This window comes from Diplotaxodon limnothrissa, linkage group LG23 (genome assembly GCF_057381915.1).
Source record: "Diplotaxodon limnothrissa isolate DT_005_m linkage group LG23, D_limnothrissa_male_GT1.1, whole genome shotgun sequence".
In the NCBI taxonomy this organism is placed as follows: Eukaryota; Metazoa; Chordata; class Actinopteri; order Cichliformes; family Cichlidae; genus Diplotaxodon; species Diplotaxodon limnothrissa.
The window spans coordinates 20773146-20796466 of NC_140617.1; the positions used below are offsets into that span (position 1 = coordinate 20773146).

The 23321-nt window shown below is 42.0% G+C and overlaps 1 protein-coding gene across 1 annotated transcript; it reads left to right on the forward strand.

The window, feature by feature from the left end:
- The first annotated feature begins 1140 nt into the window (after window positions 1–1140).
- Window positions 1141–20080, forward strand: nhsl1a (NHS-like 1a). Its single transcript, XM_085348451.1, has 9 exons — window positions 1141–1822; window positions 8442–8549; window positions 10296–10441; window positions 10978–11052; window positions 11277–11511; window positions 12292–12776; window positions 13480–17485; window positions 18197–18284; window positions 19393–20080. The coding sequence occupies exons 1-9, from the start codon at window positions 1141–1143 to the stop codon at window positions 20078–20080; spliced, it is 6513 nt and encodes a 2170-aa protein (XP_085204577.1).
- Window positions 20081–23321: the final 3241 nt, after the last annotated feature.

Sequence of the window (23321 nt, forward strand, 5' to 3'; positions counted from 1 at the left end):
TCTGGCTCAGCGAGTTTCTATAACTGCTAACTGTAGCTATAGAAGTAGGATTTGGTGCATTTGTTGCAGTTGACAGGTGTGTATTAACCCACATCGTGTGGTGTGCAGGTGAAGTTTAACTAAGCTGTGAAGGATGTTAACCTTCTGTTTAAGATCTAAATTTAGAGATACCCAGTTTAACACAGTAACGCATTACTGAGCAACATGTGTTGTGAGTGTGGTGATAAATACCTGTCCCACACCGGCCATCTGCAGACCTGGATAATCCCTGTTAGTAGATTAGAGTTAGAGAGAGGAGAGGAAAGAAAGCAGCACTATGTCAACACCTCTGAAGAAAAATCACATTTACTGTTGGACTGTAATCATTTCTGGATGCACATCGGCCGTGGGAGACTTTTTGGTTTGTGGTTTGGAGGTCTGAGGTTTTTATTGTGAAGGAATAAGAAGAAGTTGGACAGAGCTCCTAAAGGTTTTAACTGCGTTCATTCCAGGGTCACACGAAGGTTTTCTTTTTTTTTTTTACTGTGAAATGTTGGGATTGTTTGTTGTAAGAAATGGACATTTGCACATGTGGACATGAGGATCCGGAGATCTTACTTATAAACTTATAACTTATAAACGACTGAGCACATTTTGGACTTTGTTTTAGGGCATTTTTTTTAAATTATTATTTTTTATCAACCTTTTGTAATAATACAAATTTGCATAGTTGTTCTGAACCCAAATGTGCTATTTGTGAAGATATAGCATTTTAAGACTTTTATTGTGAAATGCTCAAGGCTCGTTTTGTGAATAACTGGAAAATATGTGCGTCCAATGACATTCATTTTTCTCTTCAACTAAAAAAGGCAAAAATTATTTTTAATGCTTATTTTGCAGAATCAAACTCTTTTATAAGGCAGGGCTAACTAAATTTGGAGGAATTAGGACCTTTTCTGGAATTATTGATCCTCTTTGGACATTTATTGTGAAGGACCTGGATGATACAAATCTCTTTATGAGTTTGAATAACAAGGGGTTGAAAACTGACTCCAAGAGAAGACTTACTGCGAAAAGATGATAATACTATTGTAGTTTAGTCGTGGTGAGTCACCTGTAATCTGTCAGCCCATCAAACTCCTAATCACAGCTCGAGAAACAATGATTTCATATGTGGAATGCCTGGGTGGGGAGGGGGCGGGGCCTGGTGTGACGTCGCATTGTTGGAATTCTGGTCCTGATGAAGAGCGAGATGAGCTTCTTCCACGCAAGATGATTTCCTTGCAACCAAAAACAGAGGGCAGCCTGCGCCGGCGCCTGCTCAGAGCTAAAATCTACCAGCACCATGATGCCATCTATGGGTTAAATGCAGGTGGCGTGGGACAGCTTGCATCAGCCTCAAGTGAAAAAAAGCCCCTCCCAGCTCACCTGCAGTATCAAGGAAACAGTCCCTGGTTCCGCCCGCAGCAACTCCCACCACGCTCCCATATCAACCCTTCTTTCACCCCAGAGGTTCGTGGGAAACTGTTCCTTACTCCAGAGGCCTGCGGTAAACCCCATCCACAGTCTCTGCCGCTTCAGCTGCAGCGCCCTAACTGCCCAGTTCTCACCCAGCGACGCAGAACTAGTTCCTGCCCCCTAACCCCAGAGCCCCGTCCCGGTTACACCATGCCTGTCCCCTTTCATCTTAGAACTACACCCCCATTCAAGGAGCCAGAGCCGCCACCACAATATCGCTACAGGCCCAGCAGGAAGTGCAAGACAAGCTTCTTGTGCTTTAGACGTCGCAAAGGGAGAATGTCTGGGAAGGAAGCAACCCAAACTACACCCCTTCTACACAAAGGTACTACCAAGAAATTTGGGTAATCAGAATACTGCTACTAGTACTTGGTATTACACTGCTAGAAAGATACTATCCAAGCTGGGAATCCTGAAATGGTGCTTTTGGTTTTGAGTTGTGCAACTGGACCATTTTGGTCCTCAAAGATTTCAGATGATAGTCAAATAGACACATGTATTAGGGTTTATGTGGTACTCAATCATATCAGGCAGCATAACACACTCCGAATTACCTCCTTCTTTGAGACCGTTAATTAACCAACCAGGTCTGGGTTATCCCAGTTTGGTCCAGGGTATCCTATAGCTTAGTTCAGTTTTGTTCCCACAGATCCCAGTCAGCCTGAATTGACTTTTAAAAGTCCCAAATACACTGTGACACTGTGGCAAATTGGAACACTTACTTTTTTGATATTATAAATGGTACCATTTGTTATCCTGGATGATCTATTCGAGGTTGCATAATCAAAGGTTTTGCTTTTATTCAGCCCAGAATAGTGCTAAATTGTGGGACTTGAATGGTTACTACCACTCTAGCTCTTTCTAGTTTGGTCCCAAATAATCTCAGTTTTCGTGATGTTCCTGATGTTTGACCTCCTGAATATTCTCAACTACTCTTATTTGACCATTTCCGTTCTGTGAGTTATGCTTGTCTGGCTCTCTATGATCTTCAATCTGGCACAAAATTCAAATTTTATTTGAGCCTAAATCTAGTTGAAATGTACTTTTGTTTGATCTCACCTGGAAGGACTGCATTTCTATGCATGTAAAATGTCCTATAAATTGTGTTAAGCCCTGAATGCTGCTAGCTAGCCTTGCTTAGCTCACTTCGGTCTCCAAGATTCCAGCTTGAGGTCCTGAATTATCCCATTTATTATGGTCTGGCTTTATTTGGCCCTGAAAAGCTCGGTTTGATATTCTAAATGGTCCTAGCTAAGTTTTGTAACAAATAATAGTAACTCACCTAGTTTGGCGTTATAAAGCCCTGGATGTTCTCACCTGTCGTGTTTTGGTTTGATATAGTCTTAAATTGGAGTATCCAAAAAGTTGATTCTGGTCATCTGGACGTAGCGTTTTGTGGGAGAAATGTTTCGTCACTCATACAAGTGACTTCTTCAGTCTCAGCTGACTGCAGGTTTCCCCAATCTTATAAACAATACATTTGCATAATGACTGAAACCAGCCCACTGAAGGAACAATGGGCTGGGAGGTCAGTTCCTTAATCATAATTATGCAAATTCTCATGACCATTGATCAACAACCACTGATCAATGGCCATGAGTACCATTCACAGAGAGTTGGGGAATGGCTGCAATCACAGCATTGTAAGATGGTGAAAGATGGACACTTAGGCCCCCTCCTCAATTCAGAGATGGTCTTTGATCATCTCTGGACCATTCAGTGGTCTTTGATCAGTGGGTTTTGGTCAGTGGTTGTTGATCAATGGTCATGAGAATTTGCATAATTATGATTAAGGAATTGACCTCCCAGCCCATTGTTCCTTCAGTGGGCTGGTTTCAGTCATTATGCAAATGTTCTGTTTATAAGTTTGGGGAAACCTGCAGTCAGCTGAGACTGAAGAAGTCACTTGGATGAGGGACGAAACGTTTCTCCCACAAAACGCTACGTCCAGATGAACAGAATCAACTTTTTGGAGATTTACTTTCCTGGATGATTGAGCATGCATCAAGACGTGAAATTGGAGTAGTTACTTTGTTTTGGTTTATTTGGTTCTTTGATATTATGAATGTTTTTTAGCCACTAGTCTGGTCCCAAATTATCTAAGTTTGTCTGACATAACTCTTTGAGGTCCTGAATGTCTTCAGCTATTCTTGTTTATCCATTTCAATATAGAAAGATGGCTTTATCTGGCTCTCTTTGGTTCTAAATCTCGCACAAATTTTAATGTGTTTCTTCTCATCAGGGCAGACTAGGATCCACTTAAACTAAATTCAGTTTGCTCCTGGATGACTTGGGAAGAGATTTCTCACGGCAGATATTCATAATTAGTGGTATCAGTAAAATGAAAGTGTGATACAATAAAATCTTCCAGATTAGCTCGTCCCAGTTTGGTTCAGTCTTTGCCTCACAGTTTCTCCATTTTTAAATGAGAATATTAGAGCAGCAACTCAGTGCCTGCACGTCTCCTGTGGCAGAGTAAACACACTTTCACACACACTGTGTGACTGTCTGATCAATAATGCATCACAGCACCAGTCAGCTATTATTCTCTGATAATATGCAGAAGAAAATCACACCAGCTCTCCATATTCTTGGTTAATTATCTCCCCTGTGTGCATAATCTTCTTCATGTGTACGTGTGTGTGTGTGTGTGTGTGTGCAAGGATTAGCTGCCGCTCCACGCATTGGCCTAAAAGCTAATTCCACGAATAACAGATAATGAACAGGCTTTTTAGCTGCAACAGCTGCTACCTGTTAGCTTCCTAACATCTACCTTCAGTATCCCGCCCTCATGTTGCCTTTGTGGTGACGTCTCAGCGTTTATAATGTTAAAACAAAGAAAACTGAGCATCAATCAGTCAGTGGTACGTGACTCTGTCCTCATCCTTCCTCTTTCCTGACTGGACAGCTGACAGAGTTCAGAGTTTAACAGATTCCGACTATATATAAGACTATGACATAATGATAGTGTGTCCTACTTACTGTCTAATTAATGAAACTAATTAAAACAGTGAGAAGGTGAAGACAGACAGACAGGCTGTCAGCCATGAAGACGGTAATTAGCTGCTCCACTGGCCCACATAGTCGGCACAGTTACAGACTGGAACTGTCCCAGTTGGTGATGATGAAGGTGACTGTCAACTCTATCAGCCATGGCCAGTGTTACCACAAATACTTAGGGTTGCACACGTTTTTACTGTGGAGTTCTGCTGTTGGAATATGTGCAGAATATAGTCTTGCTGAAAAGCAAGATTTTCCCTAAAAAAAAAGAAAAAAGAAAAAAACAATTCCACAAAATTTGACAAAATGCCAACATTTTGTCACGAAAACTATGAAACTGACATTAGCCAGTGTCTAGGCCATAAGGAATGACAGTTAAAGAATGATGTTCTTGTTGAAATAAGCAATGCTTTACCTGAAAAAGACACCATCTTCATGGCAATATATGGTATGTAGCCCAAAACCTGTGGATATTTATTAAGGATTAATAAAACCTTCAGGAGTGTACAAGTTACCCCTGCTATGTCCACTAAACACATCTACTAAGACAAGTAGGCATTTTTAACAATATGTTACAAATTTTAAAAAACAAGTCTCCATGATGTCATGGTTCTCAGTCAGAAAAGTGTGGTGGGGCGATTCAAGGCTGGGAATGGCTTCTGCACTAAATGGTGGAGTTATTTTGGGGTCTGGTTCATAATCGAGGCCAGGAAGGAGTAATAGACTACAGATGGATTGATGCAGCAGTGATGCAGATGTTTTTACAGTCTATTGCGGTGACGAGAGAGCTGAGTATGAAAGCGAAGCTCTAGAGTTACTACATCTACCTTCCCATCCCCACCTATGGCTATGAACTGTGGTCAGTGACCAAAGGAATGGGATCACAGATATAAGCAAGGAAATTATTTCCTTCTCAGGCTGTCTGGGCTTTCTGCTAGAAATAGGATGAGGAGCTTGGTCATCCCAGAGAGATTTAGTGTCTCTTGTAAAGCTAGCTCAGAATACCGTGCCGTCACTCCAGAAGACCTGGATGGCAGGCTGGTTAGAAGGAGATCTGGGCTTTTCTACATAGACTGTTGCCCCACATTCAGAAAAGCACCACAAGACGGATGGATGGATTGATGGATGGATGGATGGATGGATGGATGGATGGATTGATGGATGGATGGATGAATAAGAAAATTGTATTCTGCTGTATTTATATCATTCTTTTGAAAGGTTATTGTTAAAAATATATACAGATCTGACTGTAAAAACATGAAATATGCACCACCTGCATCTATTCAAATACTGGATGTGGTTATCTCTTTGTGCATTAGCACCTGTTATACCCTGAAGGTTTTTTGGTGTTTTTGTTTTTTGGGGTTTTTTTTGGCATTTTTCCTCATTTTATCCCTCAGATGCTGATGTCAAGGCTGATGTCCACACTTTGACAGCATGTCCTCACTCTCTTTGGACCTCACAAAGATAGAAACATGAGAACACAGAGAATAAAAGATGAACAGGGATACATCAGAGGCGCGGACACACTTTGAATTCTGTTTCTTCATCTCTCTTCATCTACAAAGCATCATGTTTCATGTGTCGTTGTGATAATGCGGTATTTGCGGGTAACCTTCATCACCTGGCGACACACATGAAGGACACACACGTGTACTGGCTTCCTGCCAACGGTGTGTGTGTGTGTGGAGAAAAGAAAAGAAGAAAGAGGGGGGAGCGAGTGACATAAAAAGAGAATAAGAGAGAGAGGAGTGGGAGGAGAGTAGCATTGCAGCGAGTCGAGCTGCATTACTGCTGCTGCTCGCCCGCTCTCTTTCTGTTTGCTGCAGCCTCAGGAGTGTGTGTGTCGGTGTGTGTGTCTAAACGAGTGTGTGGCGTCGTTATGGTTCTGATCGGAACGGCAATCAAATCTGTCCTCAGATATCTCAGTAAGACCAGAGGTGAGTGCCGCTGTATTGGCGAGGGATTGATTTACCTTTGAGCTGTACAGGTAGAGTGAGTTATAGCTCTCTAAAGATGACCTCATAGATACCACCCCCTGATTGGCTCTCAGGTGCATGTAAAAATCATGTCAAACGTAGTTTAGATCAGCAGTTTAATGAGCATTTGAAATGTGAGTTTATATTACCTGTAACTATAGTCTAAAACATTAGAGACCCTATTCAAGGTCTCCAGGACTGTCTTTAAATGCCTTGTAATAATCTTACTGACTTCAAGAACCCAATTTAGGGATCATTTAAAGACTTTTGTGGCATTTGTGTTCTCAAGGGGTCCTGGAATCCCCACAAGGACCCTTAGGATGTCTTCTCAAGGTTTTAACCCTTTAACCAGTAACCCCCAGAAACTCTTCAAGAACAATATAAGCTTATTTAAAGGCTTTTGTCAGGACTTGTGGACCCCTGGAATCTCCACATGGACTCTCGGAAAAGTTATTCAGAGCTTTATAACCTTGTAGTGACCTCTAGAATGCCCTCAAGAACAATTTAAATCTCTTTACAGACCTGTGTTATTTCTCAACGACAATTGGAAAAAATAATTAAGCAACCATAGTATCTTCTTGATGATCAGTGTGGACATTTATTATGTCCTCAACATACAAGAGCAGCTTGAATCACTGGAACATTTGCAATGACCCACTGAATCTGCCACAGACGTCTACTGCCTGGTCAAGGACCACTACCTACCAAGAACTTCTGGGACCCAATTAAGAACTACCAAGCTTCTTCAGGTTCATATCAAGGACCAGCAGAAGCACCTCAAGAATCAGGATGGTCTCTTTATCATTCTCCTTGGTGGTTCCTGTAATTCTCTTATGGCTTCATCAAGGGCCTCCTTCTAACATAAAAAACCTCCTCAAGAACCTGCCACAGGACTCCCTAAATCTTCTCAAACACCTGTGGTCCCTTCTTAAAAACTGTCACAACTTGTCAGACCTCCTTGAGGATTACTTGGACCCCGTAAAGACTGTTTAAGCCTTCCTAGAAGAATTGCATCTTCTTTTTCAGAGCCAGTGAAAACCCCGCAAGCCTTATATCGAATCTCTAATGTTTTAGAACTTCAAGCACCACTGATGCTTCTGGAAAACCCAAAATACCTTCTGACACTTCTGGAACTGTCTAAAGTATTTATCGGACCACTGCGTGTATTTTCATATTTCAGCCTCTGCATGCTTGTTCTAAAGAACCCACCAAAACACACAAAATCTCAAGGACCATATTTACATCTTAAATAATCTTTCATATTTCTCAAGGACTTTGGCATTCCTTCAAGGATCTCAGGAGCTTCCTGCATCGCCATTTCAGTCCCCGTAATGTTTGTTTCCATTGTTTGGTTTAAACCTCTAAAGCTGTGTTCAGAAGAAAAAATAAAATAACCTTTTCTTGATTAAAATGTAATGGTGTTTATTTACTTGTCTTTTGAATGACAACAAAAAATATGACAACAGAACATAAACAATCGGCCATCACTCATCAGTGATGACTTGGATCATGCGGTTAAAGAGAGATGTGATTGATTAATGGGAACAAATTATCTTTTCTCTCTTGTTTTTTGAATATTATTAGGATGAGATGAATGACTAAAACAAAACAAAAAACGCTGTCAGTGCAGAAAAACAAAATCATTCATAAGTTATTGTAAGAAATTCCTACTTTGTATTATAAGAGGTGTTTTTGGTCCTGACATACATTGCAGAATGCAGAAGGCTGAGACTCAAGCTCCACATCTGTCCATACATCTGTCCACTGAATACCACAGACAGTCAATCTGCAGCTCTTTCACAATAAAAGCCCTGTGATGTGGAGGTCACCTTGAATAGTGCTGAGTGCAGCAGCTCTCATCATCACTGCTCCTCTGAGTGTGAAAAGATTTGCTGAAACAAGATTAAAATCCAGAAAGTAGCCTCATTCTCCCTCTCTCTCTCTCTGTCTTTGTTTGTGCTGCAGGGGACGGGGACAGTAAGTGGTCTGTTCACTACACTACCCAGAAGCCTCAGCAGGGTCTGCGCTTCATCCCTGGCAAAAGGCGATCAGGCAGTGCTGATGACCTGCGAGGTGAGAGTGGTACTTTAGTGTTTCATCAGTTAACCTTACAAAAATGTGAGATTAACTGGATCTGTGGGGAAACACATTTAGAGTAATGCTAAGAGACTTGAGAAAGTCTCTAGATGAAAATAAGTAGCCACACTTTAAATCCTTCCCTGATTTCTGGTCCTGTCTCACTCTAATGGAACCATACTTTCCAAAAGGAACGCCATGTTATCTTCAATAAGACTTAAAAGTAGCTATTGAGACCATAAACCAATGAAAAAAAATGTTTACTGACATCAAGAATTACCAGCTCTGGTTACAGAGAGGGGGAGAGAACCTTCATTAACTCAAATATTTAGAGAGCCTGGATTAAATTAGGAAGAAGAAGTGAACAGACAGGGTGCAGCTTTGAACCTGAGTCCAGAACAGCAATCAGACTGTTTTGTGAACTGAGAAGTTCACTTAAAGAAGTCTGTGTATAAACTCGATCAATAATACCTGAGTCCCATGAGGAGAAACTGCAATGCGGCTGCGGTAGAAATGACTGAAAACACTAAAACCACTGCTCCACATTGTAGAAGCATCTCTGAAGTGGCTCTGCAATCCAAGTTAATTATAAGTCCTTTCAAGCCGCACAGAGCAGATGAGGAGGGCAGGAAGTCGGTCAGGCTAAATGACGTCTGCTTCAGAAAACATTCACAGCGTGAGTTAATGGATTGTATCTGTATCCATTCTTGGATGTAGACCCAGGTGGAAAAGATTTTTGATCAATAAGTAGATTATAAGTATTTAAACAAATTGAAAATATTTAAGTTAAATTTTTACAGTAAATTAATGAATAAATAATAAATGTGTTTTTCCCTATTTGTTGTCTTCCTTATGTCATATTATATATTGTGTAAAATAATTAAAAAAGAAAATTGAAAATTATTTTGGGTCAAGTTCAAGAAGTGTGTGAACCCCCAGAGCCTCAGAAGTCTGTTACACACAAACCTCGAGTCCTAAGTGTGTGTGTGTCCTGTAGGATTAGCATTGGCTGACAGATGCCAGCAGACAGTGACCTTATGACCTGACACACTCACAGAATTGCTGCTGAAAGAATACGTACTCTTCTCCACTCTTGATATTGTTCTTTATGGGCTGAAGGTGGAAAACTCACAGTCTTCCTCACTGCAGTGGCAGATCACTAACTGTTTATAACACTGTCATGTCGCTAAGGCTAACATTGTTTGGGTGTTTACACCAACAAGTCTGCCAGGAAAGACTGCAAAAGCAGCTGCCTGTTCAAAGAGATCCTCATCATTTGCTCTTTAAATGTTTATGTCTCTGAAATCTGCAGTATATTCTCAATCAGCCATCAGTCCTGATAAACAGCCTCCTGTCTGTTTTTATAGCTTCTGAGCAATAAAGGCCTTTTACACTGTGTTTGATTCCATAAATTTTCAATGAAGTACTTAAGCTTTATAAATGATCAGTTTCCTTCGCTTGAGGCCATAAATCCTGGTTCTTTGATGCTTATCAGAGAAGTAATTAAGCTTAGAGGTGACAGCAGCCTGTGAGCAGACTGCAGAGTGCTGCAGGGGTCTGCATGCAGCACGCTCTGCAGCTTCGCAGCAGCTGCAGTGCCACATGTCACTGTGAGAAAGCATAAATGACGAAGGCTGAGCTCTCCTGCTGATCTCAGCTGATCACTGCAGCAAAGCTCACACAGTCCACAATCATTCTCATGTACTCAACTCACTATTTTCTATCATCATGGTGTGTTTGTAGCATGTAATGGGCTGACTCAGCATGGCTGCAGCATCCCAAGTGGTTCTCAGCCCCACCCCCCCAGCCCCACCCTTCCTCCCTTCTCCAGCATCAACCAATCAGACGGAACCGCACGACGAGGGTGGAGGGACAAAAGCAGGAAGATGGTGAGAAACATGTGAAGATGTTTATACAGATGTAGTGATATATATTAATGGGGCTGAAGACAATGACACCAGCGCTACCAGTTCGGTGTCTCTTACTCATGGCCCGGGAACTCAATTATATCAGCCCAGCATGCTCACCATTACATCTGAAAGAATAAAAGAATAATTGTTATTGGTAATTTTTCAAGCTATTTTTATTGCCACACTGTAAAATACAAGACAACGGCTTCTTAAAGGACAAGAATCCCTTTGTTTCCCCATATATTTAAAGGAGCCTGGAGTTTTATATATGTTCATTGTTTATTTTTCAATCCAGTTTCCTGATTTAAAACTACAGACATTTGGTTTGGTGTGTTCTGGATCTTTTTCTGTTTGTGCAATCAGTGCAGAATCTTTGTGTTTTATTTCCATCTGCTGGTCAAACTGAAGCACTGACACATCTTCTGCCATCTATTTGTTATACTCAATGATTAACCTTTCCTTTAATTGTTTTTCTCATCCCTTGATCCTTCCCTCATGTTCTCAACCCTCCTCAGAGGTCCAGAGTCTTGGACTTTTTCTCTAAGTCTTGCTTTTCAGTTTGTTTCAAGTTTTCAGTTTGGAGAAGAAAGGTAAACATGGAATAAACATGTCTGTAGTACATTAGATTAGATAAAATTAAAGTAGGGCAGCATCTCAGTTACACCCAAACAGGCTTTTTACCCTAACAGTCGACAAAGTCTTAATTTGACCCTTCCAGGCTAGATTAGACCCCAACGCTGCTGGACTAGATTTAACTGTATCAAAACTCAATTTGTAGACCAAACTGTTAATTTCTGCCTCTTTTCTTTGTCAGTCCACAACATCCTCAGAGGAAGATGAGATGTTCATCTTGAACAACAGGCGACCCCTGACACCACTGGTCCTGAATCCCGTCCATCTCACCTCCTGTTGGGATGATGATGAGCAAACATATGAGCCAAAAGTCGAAATGGATGTGGAACCGCACCCTCGACTTCCAACGCCGGAGGAGAGGATGAGGCAGCAGGCCGAAGCAGTCGCAGCAGATATTGTTCCTATTAATGTAACAGGTACAGCTGGACTCAGATCCAGATTCTGTTTGTAAGGACTCTGAACTTACTATTGAAACTCATCTAAAACTTTAAATTTATTTCTGCCATATTGTCTACACTGAATTTCTACTTGCATCTGGTTTCAAAAATAGACTGAGACATAAACTCGAGATTTACCTTTAAATTTTTCTCAGGCTCAAATCAGTTTGGTCTTCATAGGGAGTTCTTCTAATTTAGAGCAGACCAGAAAGCTTTTGTCATCTTGATTCATGCCTTAAATCTTAAAATCTGGAGTCTGGATAGGACTCAGATTTGAAATATAAGTTAGAGTAATCTAATGAGACCCAAATCCAACTTGAAGTTCTTCTTAGGCTTGAGGCTTTACTTCAATTTAACTCACCCAAATCTTGGGACTTGGTAAATTACCTTTAGCCTTTTCAGAATTAACTCTGGACCAGGAGTTGAAATCGGAGGTACATTGCCTCCATTTTCATCTGGATTCTGCTCTCACAGAAACTTGATTAACTTTTGTTAAATAACTGTATAACTATCCACTATAGCTTTAGATCTTACTTGGAACTGAGATTTTTTCTTTCAACAGAAGCTTATCTTGAAGACCTTAAAGGGACATATGATTTTATCAGGACTCTAAGTAACTAACGGGAAACATCAGAGTTAGGATATGATGTGAGGTTTAAGTAAACTACAGCAGGACTCATAGGCTAAACTTGGATTCGGAGTAGCGACTTGGTTTCTCATGTCTTGACTGTTACCTTTTTGTATGTGTTCACACTTAAGGTGAGAGTTTTGATCGCCAAGCCAGTTTTCGAAGAACACTTTCCAATGCTGACTCACTAAACCGACGACCCCGGAAATTGAGCCGACGCAAGACAGTTACTGGGATACCAGATAATGCCCTCCCGAAGTCACCATCTATCTCTGACGTTCTTCCTGGTCAGTTCTCCACTGTGGGTCGACCTGCATCTGAATGTACCTCTCCTCATCAGCAGAGGAACATGGAGGTGGAGGAAAAGGGAGATCTAAGAAAAGAGGAGCAGCTGTCAACAAGGAGAATCCGAGCCCCTAAAGGAGAGGGAATGTCCAGCCTCATGGCCTCCCTTACCTCTTCCCCACATATTGGTTGCCATTCCAGCTCCTGCTGCTCACCATCCTTGGAGAGCCACACCCTCCCCCGTCCAGCAACCAACTCCTCCCTGAACTCCGAGGCCAGCTGTAACAGTGTATCCTGCAGGACTCTCAGCACCTCCTCATCTTGCTACCAGGTAAATTAATCAGAAGTTATTATTACACTAATAAAGTCAAAGCATAAATTGAAGGAGTTTCCAGATGACTGGCATGCTAATGTCAGCCAACATAGGCCAGAGGGAAGACAGTTCAGAACTTGTGGGGCGACCGTGGCTCAGGGGGTTGGGAAGCGTATCTGTAACCGGAAGGTCGCCGGTTCGATCCCCGGGCTCTCTGTCCTGGTCGTTGTGTCCTTGGGCAAGACACTTTACCCTACCGCCTACTGGTGTTGGCCAGAGGGGCCGATGGCACGATATGGCAGCCTTGCTTCTGTCAGTCTGCCCCAGGGCAGCTGTGGCTACAACTGTAGCTGCTTCCACCAGTGTGTGAATGTGAGAGTGAATGAATAGTGGCATTGAAAAGCGCTATATAAATCCAATCCATTATTATTAGACTCCAAACATTTCCCCAATGAACAGAATGTCCTACAGATGCTGAGAGTATGTCATGGGCTCAGAGCCTTTCATTTGTTGACCTTTCTAAATTTTTAAGTTACTGTTGCTCACTGTCGGCTGGGTAGAAGAGAAATATCAAAGCAATAGAAGAGCATCAGATACTTTGGATTTTCACACTAAATTTACTATACTGGCTTTTTGAGGAAACCAAGTTATGCTAAATTAGAAATGCCTGGAGCACATTTTAAATAATTTTTCTCTTTTTTATTCCTGTTTTCTTTTCCAGTCACAGGATCTACAGGGATTCCCCAGTGATCTTCACCCTCTGCTGCCCTTTGACCCCACTGCCAGAGTAATGCCACAGTCTCCTTCCTCCTCCTTTAATTCCGTTCCCTCCTCACCTATTATATCATCTGTCCCTGCAACCTCTAGTTGTGCCCTACAATCAGAGTGGGCTTCCCCCAGTGATAAGCCCAATAATGAGGCCCTTTCTTCCCCCGGCTCTCTTCCTTCTTCCCCTATCACTGATTCAGAGACTCAGTTTCATTACCCAGCAGAGGATGACCTGACAACCACAAAGCAGGACACCCAGTGTTTCTCAGATGGTTGTTCCTTGACTGGAGAGAGATGGAGCTACAAAACCCTCTCTCCAACCTCCAGTGTCCACAGTGGAATTTCCCAGGAAATGAGATGTGTTTCTGATGAAGGTTGGAACTTCGATCCACTTCTCTCTTCTGGTCGGTCCTCCCCTTCTTGCACTGATAGCAGCTCCTTGCGTTCAGTGAAGATGTCCTCTCCCTCGCTAAACCGTGAGAAAAGGAAGTCAAGCACATCCTCCTGCTACTCTCGTTCTGTCACCCGCAGCATCTCCCTTCGCAAGTCCAAGCGTCCACCTCCTCCACCATTGCGTTCTGATTCATTGAGGCGACGGCCAGGTCGTAGCAAATCTTCGCGTTCTTCTTCTAGTCCCAAGGTGGAGCGCGGTCCCCGCCTGGAACGCACCATGCAGCACACACCTGCGTCATCTCCCCAGAACTTTCAGGATCCCTGGGTGCCCCGAAGTAGCACCAAAAGACGCCAAAGTGGGCTTAACTGTGGTACAGTTTCAACCTTTGAGCCTCTAAACCCAGACTGCCAGGCATCAACCTCTTCTGACTCTCCTCCTTCCAACCTCGAACCAACTCACCTCAGCCCTGGGTCTCCAGGTTCAGAGGAGGAAGGTCTGACTTTTACTCTCAATCACCAACCTCCAGCTTCCTCTTCTGTGCCTGGGCTTCAGCGACTTGCTTCGCCCTCCAGTGGGTACTCTAGTCAGTCTAACACTCCAACTCCTGGCACGCCAGTGTCTTCACCCCTCATCCCATCCTCCCCTCTCACAACAAGTCCTGGAGCTTTCTCCCTCCCCCCAACCTCACCTTTCTCCTCTTCCTGCTTTACCTCCTTCCCCCTCTCCCCTGTCGCATCCTCCCTGCCTAGGACAAGGTCTCGAGGTGAAGGCAGACCAAAGCCACCAGTGCCAGAGAGGAAGTCTTCACTTTTCTCATCCCTTTCATCCTCATTTTCTTCAACCTCTTCCCTCTCCTCCTGCACCTCCTCAGACTCCTCTGCCAAACATATTAATCTTCCTGCCCCACCACCTCGGCCTCCTCTTCTCGAGTCTTCTTTGCTTTCACTTTCCTGCTCTCCCATTCATGAAACTCTTCCTCCTCCCCCTCCTCCTCCACTGCAGTCCTGCTCACCTGCTCCTTGTTCTTTCACTAAACTTTCTCTTGTTCCTCTTCCTTCACCATCATCCCTTCCTCTGCCCCCTCCACCGCCTCCTCTCCCACCATTATCCCTTGCCAGGCCTTCTCCTCTACCTCCCTTCTCCCGGCCTCCTCCTCCCCCCTACTCCTACGCTGTCAGGCAGACTTCCCATCATGATCTGGTATTTACAGTGTCATCTTCCACCAACTTCCCTCCTCCCCCAACTTCTCCCCCTCCTCCCCCATGTTCAGAACTCCCAGACATGCCAATTGCTGACCTCCCTCCACCACCACCACCTCCCCCTCTCCCTCCTTTGTCTACTGTCCCCACACCTTTTGCCTCTGTCTTCTCCCGACCAAGCCCAGACGCGTTTCCACACAAATATGGCAAAGCACACCCCTGCCCTCTGGTAACTGCTCAAGCTCTGCAGGACGTCAAACTCCGCTCTATTAAGAACCAGGAAGTCCTGCCAGCCAATGGTACATCTACTGATGATGGCGCTTTGTTGTCTGTTGGTAACCATGGTAACCAGGATCTACCAATCAAAGAAGCTCAACACTACTTGGCTGACTTGACTAAAGGAAACCTTGTTTCCAACACCAGTGTTAACCTAGCGGAACAAGGATCAGAAAACGATATCTGTTATGTTGCAAACAATGACAATAATACAGCTAGTGCATCCTTGGATAATGCTAGCCTTCACAGCCCAGACAATGCTGAAATGAAACAACCTAAACATGAATCAGATGATGATTTCTTCAAACAAACAAAAACAGAGCTTTTGGCAGATGAATCAGATTTCAACAATCTTCAAAGCTCACAAAGCATTATTCATAACACTGCTAGCAAGAGAAGTCTTGGGCTTCAGCTGAGGAATGGTGGCACTCCTCAATGCAGACAGTCCAGTGAACAGAAAAAGAAAGATTCAGACATGTATGCTACACTAGCTAACAATGAAATCTCCAGTTCTGAGAGTCCATGGGTGAAAATGTCTTATGAAACTGACAATAACCATGTCAGCACAATAAGTCAACCTACGTCTTTCCAACGAAACATTATAGGAACAGTGCTAACAGATGCTAAGCTCAAAGAACTTGCAGAGATTCAAAGAGAATGCAGAAAAATGCTGTTAGAGAGCAAAGAGGAAGTCGAGCAAAATGACAAGAAAAAATCACAAATGCAGTCACTCTGTGCTGCTGATGGAGATTTGAAGAATGTTGATATTAAACACTGTAACAGGGACTTGAAGCCAAGTAGCCCAAGAAAGATCTGCTCTCCAGAGAAGCCAGTTCCACCAAAGAAGCCTGATCTTTGCATTCTGGGTCTCACAACATCCCCCAACGCCACACGAGAACTCAATGTGGTGAGGAGCAATGGACAAAGTACAGCATTTTCTCCAGGGTTCAACAGCCAGTCACAGTTTCCTGATGATTATTTCTGCACACCTTTACACAAACATGTGATCCATAGTCCCCCTTCACCAAAGCACTTGGTGTCCACCAGTGATAACTCAGTGACACCTGTATACCCAATTAACACAACATCTGCCAATATCACCATGCACTCACCTGCCAGCTCCCCTCAACGGACAAAAACACCAATTTTGCACAAGAGACCAGATCTCTCACTGACCTCACCCAAAACAACCAAACCACTCTTTCCATCTAAAATTACAGGAGGGGCTTCCATGGGGACCTCTGGGACTGGAGGTGCTTCACAGAGTCTGTGCATCACAGCTAGCAGTAGCACCTTGAAAACCATAGGCACCGGGACCACAATGGCTCGAAACACTTTGAATGAAACCTTGGATACCTTAAAGACCAACTACTCCCTAGGAGCCATGGAAATGTATAGAACCTGCGCCTCCTCAAGGATCATAGGAATGGCTACCCGTAGCACATTAGGGAACTCAAAGGGCCAAGGAACTACTTCCACATGGACTGAGGGCACCCAAACTGAAGTAACACACCCCAGTTGTGGTGATATCAAAACAAAACTTTATCAAGATGATACATCATTTCAGAGGAGAATGATGAGGTCATCACTAGCTGAAGATGAAGAGGAAGATATTAAGGAAAGTTTGGAAGAGAGAAGGATTAACATGGCAAGGATGATGATGATGTCATCCACCACAAAGAAAAAAGACAAAGGAAGGAAAAAGAAGAAGAAAAGGCCAGGCAGGCAGCTGCTAATGATCTCAGCAAAAATGGAACCCTCCCCATCATCTTCATCATCCTCATCATCCTCATCATCCTCTTCATCCTCATCTGGAGATGAGAGAGATGTAAGAAAAGACAGGACAATCCAAATAAGCCAGAAGATGAAAGTTACTAAAGTTTGGGACCAAGACACAAGTGACTCTGAAAGCTCCTTCAGTTTGATTGGTCAGAGCAGGTACTCTCTCAGCAGCGTACTGTCCACTGACAGCCTGCGGGGTGAACTGTCACTACCAGATCTTCTCATACAAGAGCCAGGTGAAAAACAAGACGAGCCCGGAGCTCTGAGAGGAGGAGAAAAATCAAAGGAGGCTAGCAGTCCCCAGGATGGTAAGTTCTATCAAGACCACAGATCCTGCTTCTTAACCTATCCAATTCAGATTGTGGTGAGCCTATTATGCATTATAGCAGCTAATATTTATAGATCCCTGTTTATTGTTCACCAAATGCTCAAATATATAATTTATGGAGTCCTTGGTGAAACTAAGTAAGCATTTTCTGTATTAGCTGTCCCCAGTATCTGCCTTAGTAGTCATTCAGTAAATGTAGGCAGAGCTTTTGTTTGTGCAGGTGTGAAGCAAAGTGGGCCAAGTTTCCTGCCCAAACAAGCTGTGAGAGTAGACAAAAATATGCAGATAAGGTACAGCATGTGGTTCAGTCAGACTACAGCTCAATAGGAACTTACATACATAGGAACTTATATACCGCAGTATCATGTCTGTGAATGTCATCTTCGGAGCATACAGGTATCTTTAATAATTATTATTGGAAAATAAATAATAAATAAATAATTATTCTTGCTCTTGTATTCAGTCTGCCCCAGGGCAGCTGTGGCTACAACTGTAGCTTGCCTCCACCAGTGTGTGAATGTGAGAGTGAATGGATAATGGAATTGTACAGTGCTTTGAGGTTCTCGAAAAGCGCTATATAAATGCAATCCATTATTATTATTGTATTCTTCATCATTTCAATTTCAGTTCAACTGAACTGTTAAATGAACAATTGAAGTTCAGTTTTTTTTCACTGTCCTTTCCTTCCCAGCTGATGTGTTTGGCAGCATTTCAGCAGATCAGATGTTCATCTCTGGTTGTCCGCGAACCACAGAGGATCTATTCACCATCATTCACAGGTGGGAACACAAAATGTATACTATGCACTTGTTCTGTAAAATCCTTTAAACCACATCCTCACTTGTTGGTTTGAATTCTACCTCTTACTCTATGGAGCAGTGCTGTATGGGAAGGGACAGCATGAATGCCCTGGTAGTTGGGGTTTGTCTACAGGTAAAGCCTTTAATTAGTCACTAAGTGTGTAGTGTCATTATTATTCTCCTATTATACATAGAAACTAGTTCTTCCTTATTCCCTGTTGCCCCAAATAGGAATAAGTTGTAGCTGTCAAAGAATCCAGAGATTTAGTAGTAGTACGTATATAGTGTTTCTCTATTCTAACTGAGCACTCAAATCACTTTTATCCACAAGCCTCAGTGACCCATTCACAAACACATTCATTCAGTACTTTGTTCTATGCCTTCAAGCACACCCATTCACACTCAGATGGATGCATCAAAAGTTATTTGGCATTCAGTATCTTGCCCAAGGATACTTTGGCATGTAGACTGGAGGAGTCAGGGATCATTGGTATTCATGTATACACAATAATTACAGACCGAGAAAGTCAGTTTGGGAATGTAAGCCACTGACAGGAAAATACATCTTTCCTGCTGGGGAGGTAAGGAAACAAAGGTATGATAACATCAAGCAGTACGACACACAGTAGAGGGTACAAAACTATCTCCAGACATTGTCTGGTTCTCAAAGCCACAAGTAGGTTCAAACCTCCCGACAGATACCAAGATAATGTAGTCAAAAACATAATCACTGGTAAACTCGCAACCTGTTCTTCCTCAGACACTAAATGTAAGATATCTACTTCGTCTACTTGTTCTTTGATCCCCCAGCTAATTAGCTTCTCCTATACTTGAGAAACAAAAGTGCTTCAATCCAAGTTCCCTTCCATTCCTGTCATGTCATTGTTTATGTATATATTAAACATATTCTTAGGAACCTATGTCTTTGTTGTCTATTAGATTTTTTCAGATTTCTAGAAGTTGCCTCTTGATGTTAACTAGAAACTTTTAAAATAGAGCAACTCTCTTGTGGCCATGTAATTCAGTGCATGTAGCTTCTAAATATACAGTTACTATTGTTCACTGTTTTCTGTCACATTTCTGTCAGGTCCAAGAGGAAGATGCTTGGAAGAAGGGATCTAGAAGAAGACAAACATCGTGTCTCGAGCTCCTCCTCCTCCCCCTCCCCTCCGGTGACTCCCACTGACCAGCTAATGCGACCTGCAGCACTCAAGAGTCAAAGGTCAGCAAGAAGTGAGAGCTTTAAGGCTCTCCTGCTGAGGAAGGGCAGTCGACCTGATTCTTCATCTCGAATCTCAGCAGTTGAGCGACTTCGGAAAGTTGTTTCTCCCACTGCAGCAGCTGACCTTCATGGTGCACCACCACCTCACATATCCTCAGACCAAGTAAACTCCACAAGCTCCCTCCAAACTGGAGAAACACATGACATCACTGCCCACCTGACTCTTAATGTTCAGCAACCTCCCAGATCTCCATGTGCTCAGAGCTTCTCCATGATGTTGGAATGGAGGCAACAGGATCTGCCACATAATAACCTCTTCTTCTCATCTTCTTCCTCCTCTCCCTTCTTCTTCCTGTCATCCTCCTCCACGCGCCCTCGCTCCCTCACTCCTCCCTGCTCGGCTAGCCGCCGCTTTGCCGCCCGCTGCCGCCTTGTTGCAGCCCCCATGACTGCAATCTTTGAAGGGGAAGATGAGGAGGAAGATGAAGAGGATTTCAACGAGTCATCGGGAGCTGATGGAGAATCCAGTCTGACACTGGTTGAGACTGCTTGATGGACAAGAAAGCTTGCTGATGTAGCTGGGAGCAGATGGATGTTAGACACCACAGAAAAATTGGATGTGGTCATGAATGTGTGGCAAAGTCTCAGCTGACTCAGCTGAAACTCACCTGAAGCATTTAATTGAATGCACTAAAGCACACTTCCTAATTAACTACATCAGTCACCTTAAAAGGATGTGTACAATATTAATGGTTTCAAGAAAAGAAGCTTGTTGCGATGACATAAGAGTTTCACTCCAACAGTTTCTTCGCTTTTTATTTCCTTTTAAACCACACTAGTTATATGTTTTCCAACGTCAGTGACACTAAGTTTCTTTGACATTGATAAATTCACGTTCTTCTGTCTTCTGCACTTTATATTCGCCAAGTAACCCGTGTTTGTTCTACACATGAGAATTTTGTTTTCTTGAGATCACACTTTAAATATTCTGAAACAGTCAATTTCAGCAACTTCTAGAATATACACATCTGTGTTGAATTGGATATGCTCTGCCGGAGGTGATTCCTCATGTGGATCCAGGAATTGTGTAAAGGACTGACTTTTCACATCATATTCATATCACACACAAATCAAACTGAAATACATGGGAGCTACAATCTTGATGTTGTTAAGAAAATATCAACAACTAGATGAAGATCCATCTAGACCCACATCATGGACGTTGTGGAGGGGAGCCAGTATAATATTAAAAATTAGTTTACACAAAAAAAGTGATCCAAAAACAAATTAATTTATCACATTAAGAAAATGTTCCTGAATTTTGTATTTTGTACTCAAGAAATGTTTTTGTGGTTGCAGTTAATCATGAAGTTAAAAATCATGTAAATCAATTAGGTCAAAATATTGGGGAAAACAAAATCAATTAAGCATTGTTTTTTTTCTTCAATAGAAAAGTAATATCACAATGCTTTCAGCAAAATAAATGTTCGATACTGACGCTTAAATCAGCCGATTCAAACTATTTACTGGGGTTTATTATTATCACCTAAGTAACTGGGCTGGGCTAATGCGTCTCCAAATTTAAGCATTAGTGTAAATGTTGTAATGGCTTGTGTTTTGATGTTTGTTTCAGTATAATCGTTTAAAAGTCTGGTTTTCTACATTATGACCAGCTGCATTCACTGAGACTGTAACTAATAAGGAATAGAGATGGTCCTTTTCTGTAAATATCCCTAAATTCATTTTTCTCTCTTATCATGTTTTCTTGTTTGTATGACTTTTGCAGCTGAATCTTTGTTTCTATTTTGTTAGCATTTTCAGCCTCCAGCTTAATGAGTCATACAACACTCACATTCAGTTTTCACCCTCAAATCAGATTTGTTTATCTCATGGTAGGCATCTATGGAAGCTTGTTTCCATGACTGACAAAAACAAAATACAAACAAAATCTCAAAATTTTGGCTTAATTCCAAGTTCCAAAATTCCAAGTTCATTTTCTCAGAAGTTTGAGTTAGTCAGTGAAACTTTCAATCTTGAGATGATGACCTTAAATTTCGACTTATGGATTGAAAAAATCCTTGTTTTTTTCAGCAATGGATGCAAACTTCCATGGGTAGCAGCTAATACGACTGCAAACTATCAGAAGTAACTTTTTAGGGTGGAGACTTTGTATTTAGAAACATAATCTTATCTTCTCTCTGTGTGGACATAAGAGGTTGAGATTTACTATATTAACCATAAAATGAATGAATTTACTTGGGAAACTGAAATAAATGAGGAAAGCACTGTGAGAAAAGAAGTCTTAGGTTAAAGTGATGATCGGGATGAAATGGAGAACTGAATGTGTAGAAAAGCAGCAAAAAGGTAGAACTGAAAGAAATGGAAATGTATGTAAAAAGGTGAATGTAGAAATGGAAGCAATAAAGGACAAATTGATTTCTGAATCTGTGACTTGTTCTACCATTGTGTAAAGTGTTGTCAGCCCTGTTTTGTTTTTTTTGGGTTTTTTTTTTTTGGGGGGGGGGGGGGGGGGGGTTACCAAAGAAATTTCACACATTATGCCAAATAGCAAAACACTTAATTGTGTCTCTAATAAAACCTCTGTAACTTTGTGAGTATAGGAAAAGTGTCTGTTTTTCCCTTTCTATGATAGACATTTCTGTTTTTTTATGACTAAACCTAAAAACAAATCAAAAAACTGGACAGTCTGGGCCATGATAGCTTTTTCCGTAATTTTACACATGTATTTCATATTAAATCCAGAGAGCTGTGTGGACAGATTCCTATTTTTGTCACAGCAGCTTTTTTTTCACCATGAAGAAAAACAGACACTGACAGAAAGGAGGTTTCACTGGTCTCGCCCGCTTAAGATCAAAGTGGGCTGCATTGTAAGATAAGTTTGACACCCCTGGTTTAAGGTGATTTTTTTTATCACATCTAAAGGGGATTAAAAGATGATTAAGAGTCCTGAAGAAGTTTAAATACTTCTCAGGTGTGTTTAGAGCTTGGTGAACATGTCCAAATATCTCTCAAAGTGGTATCAAATGTAGCTTTTTTGTGTTATAAGTGATTTGTTAGTGGTCTTGCTCCAGATGCCTGTAATGGAGTTTGTTAGAATGTTTTAAAATTTCTTGAAGAAGTCTCAGGATTTATTAACGAAGTCAGTTGAAGATTTCTGAGGGATTCTTGAGGTGTTCCCGATGTTTTTGGATCTGTGATCCTTGTTTGAAAGTTACTTAAAGGAGTTTGGGAGGTTATTTAAGGAAAAGTGTCAACAGGTTCCAAGATGTAGGACACATCTCAGGTTTTAAATAAGGTTTCAAGAGCCAAGGAGTGGTTTTAAGGAGTTATGAAAGAAGTTTTAGGTCTCTGCTTAAACCAAAACATTTTCATTCTAGGGCATCGAATGCTCCAGTTCTGTCAGATGATGTTTGATTCTCGCCATCATTGCCGCTGGCTGTGGGCTGTGGGAATATTGGTTTCTGAGAGATAATGGCACACCTTTAAAAAATGACAAGTCACATGAAGATTGGAGGGTTGGAGGTGTGGTTTGTCAGTAGAGCATAGTTCCTGTCCTTATAGGACCTTTATGCTTGCTTTGCTTTTTTTGTTCCCACTTTCTTTTTTACTTTCACTTGCTGGTAAAGTTTGGGGCTTAAGCCTAAACCTTACCAGATGGTGAAAGGAAGGAAAAGATGGTGACTTGGGGTAGGGCATTACTTAACATATGAAATACGACCCTTATTTGCTGTTTTTTAAATTGACAGTGTGGAGTCATTCACAATCTTAGTTTT

Bases quoted from the DNA above. Each gene is read 5' to 3' on its own strand.
- nhsl1a (XM_085348451.1), top strand. From the start codon at position 1,141: ATGATTTCATATGTGGAATGCCTGGGTGGGGAGGGGGCGGGGCCTGGT. The intron at 1,823-8,441 runs GTACTACCAAGA...TTTGTGCTGCAG, and splicing joins TACACCCCTTCTACACAAAG to GGGACGGGGACAGTAAGTGG. The intron at 10,442-10,977 runs GTGAGAAACATG...AACCCTCCTCAG, and splicing joins GGGACAAAAGCAGGAAGATG to AGGTCCAGAGTCTTGGACTT.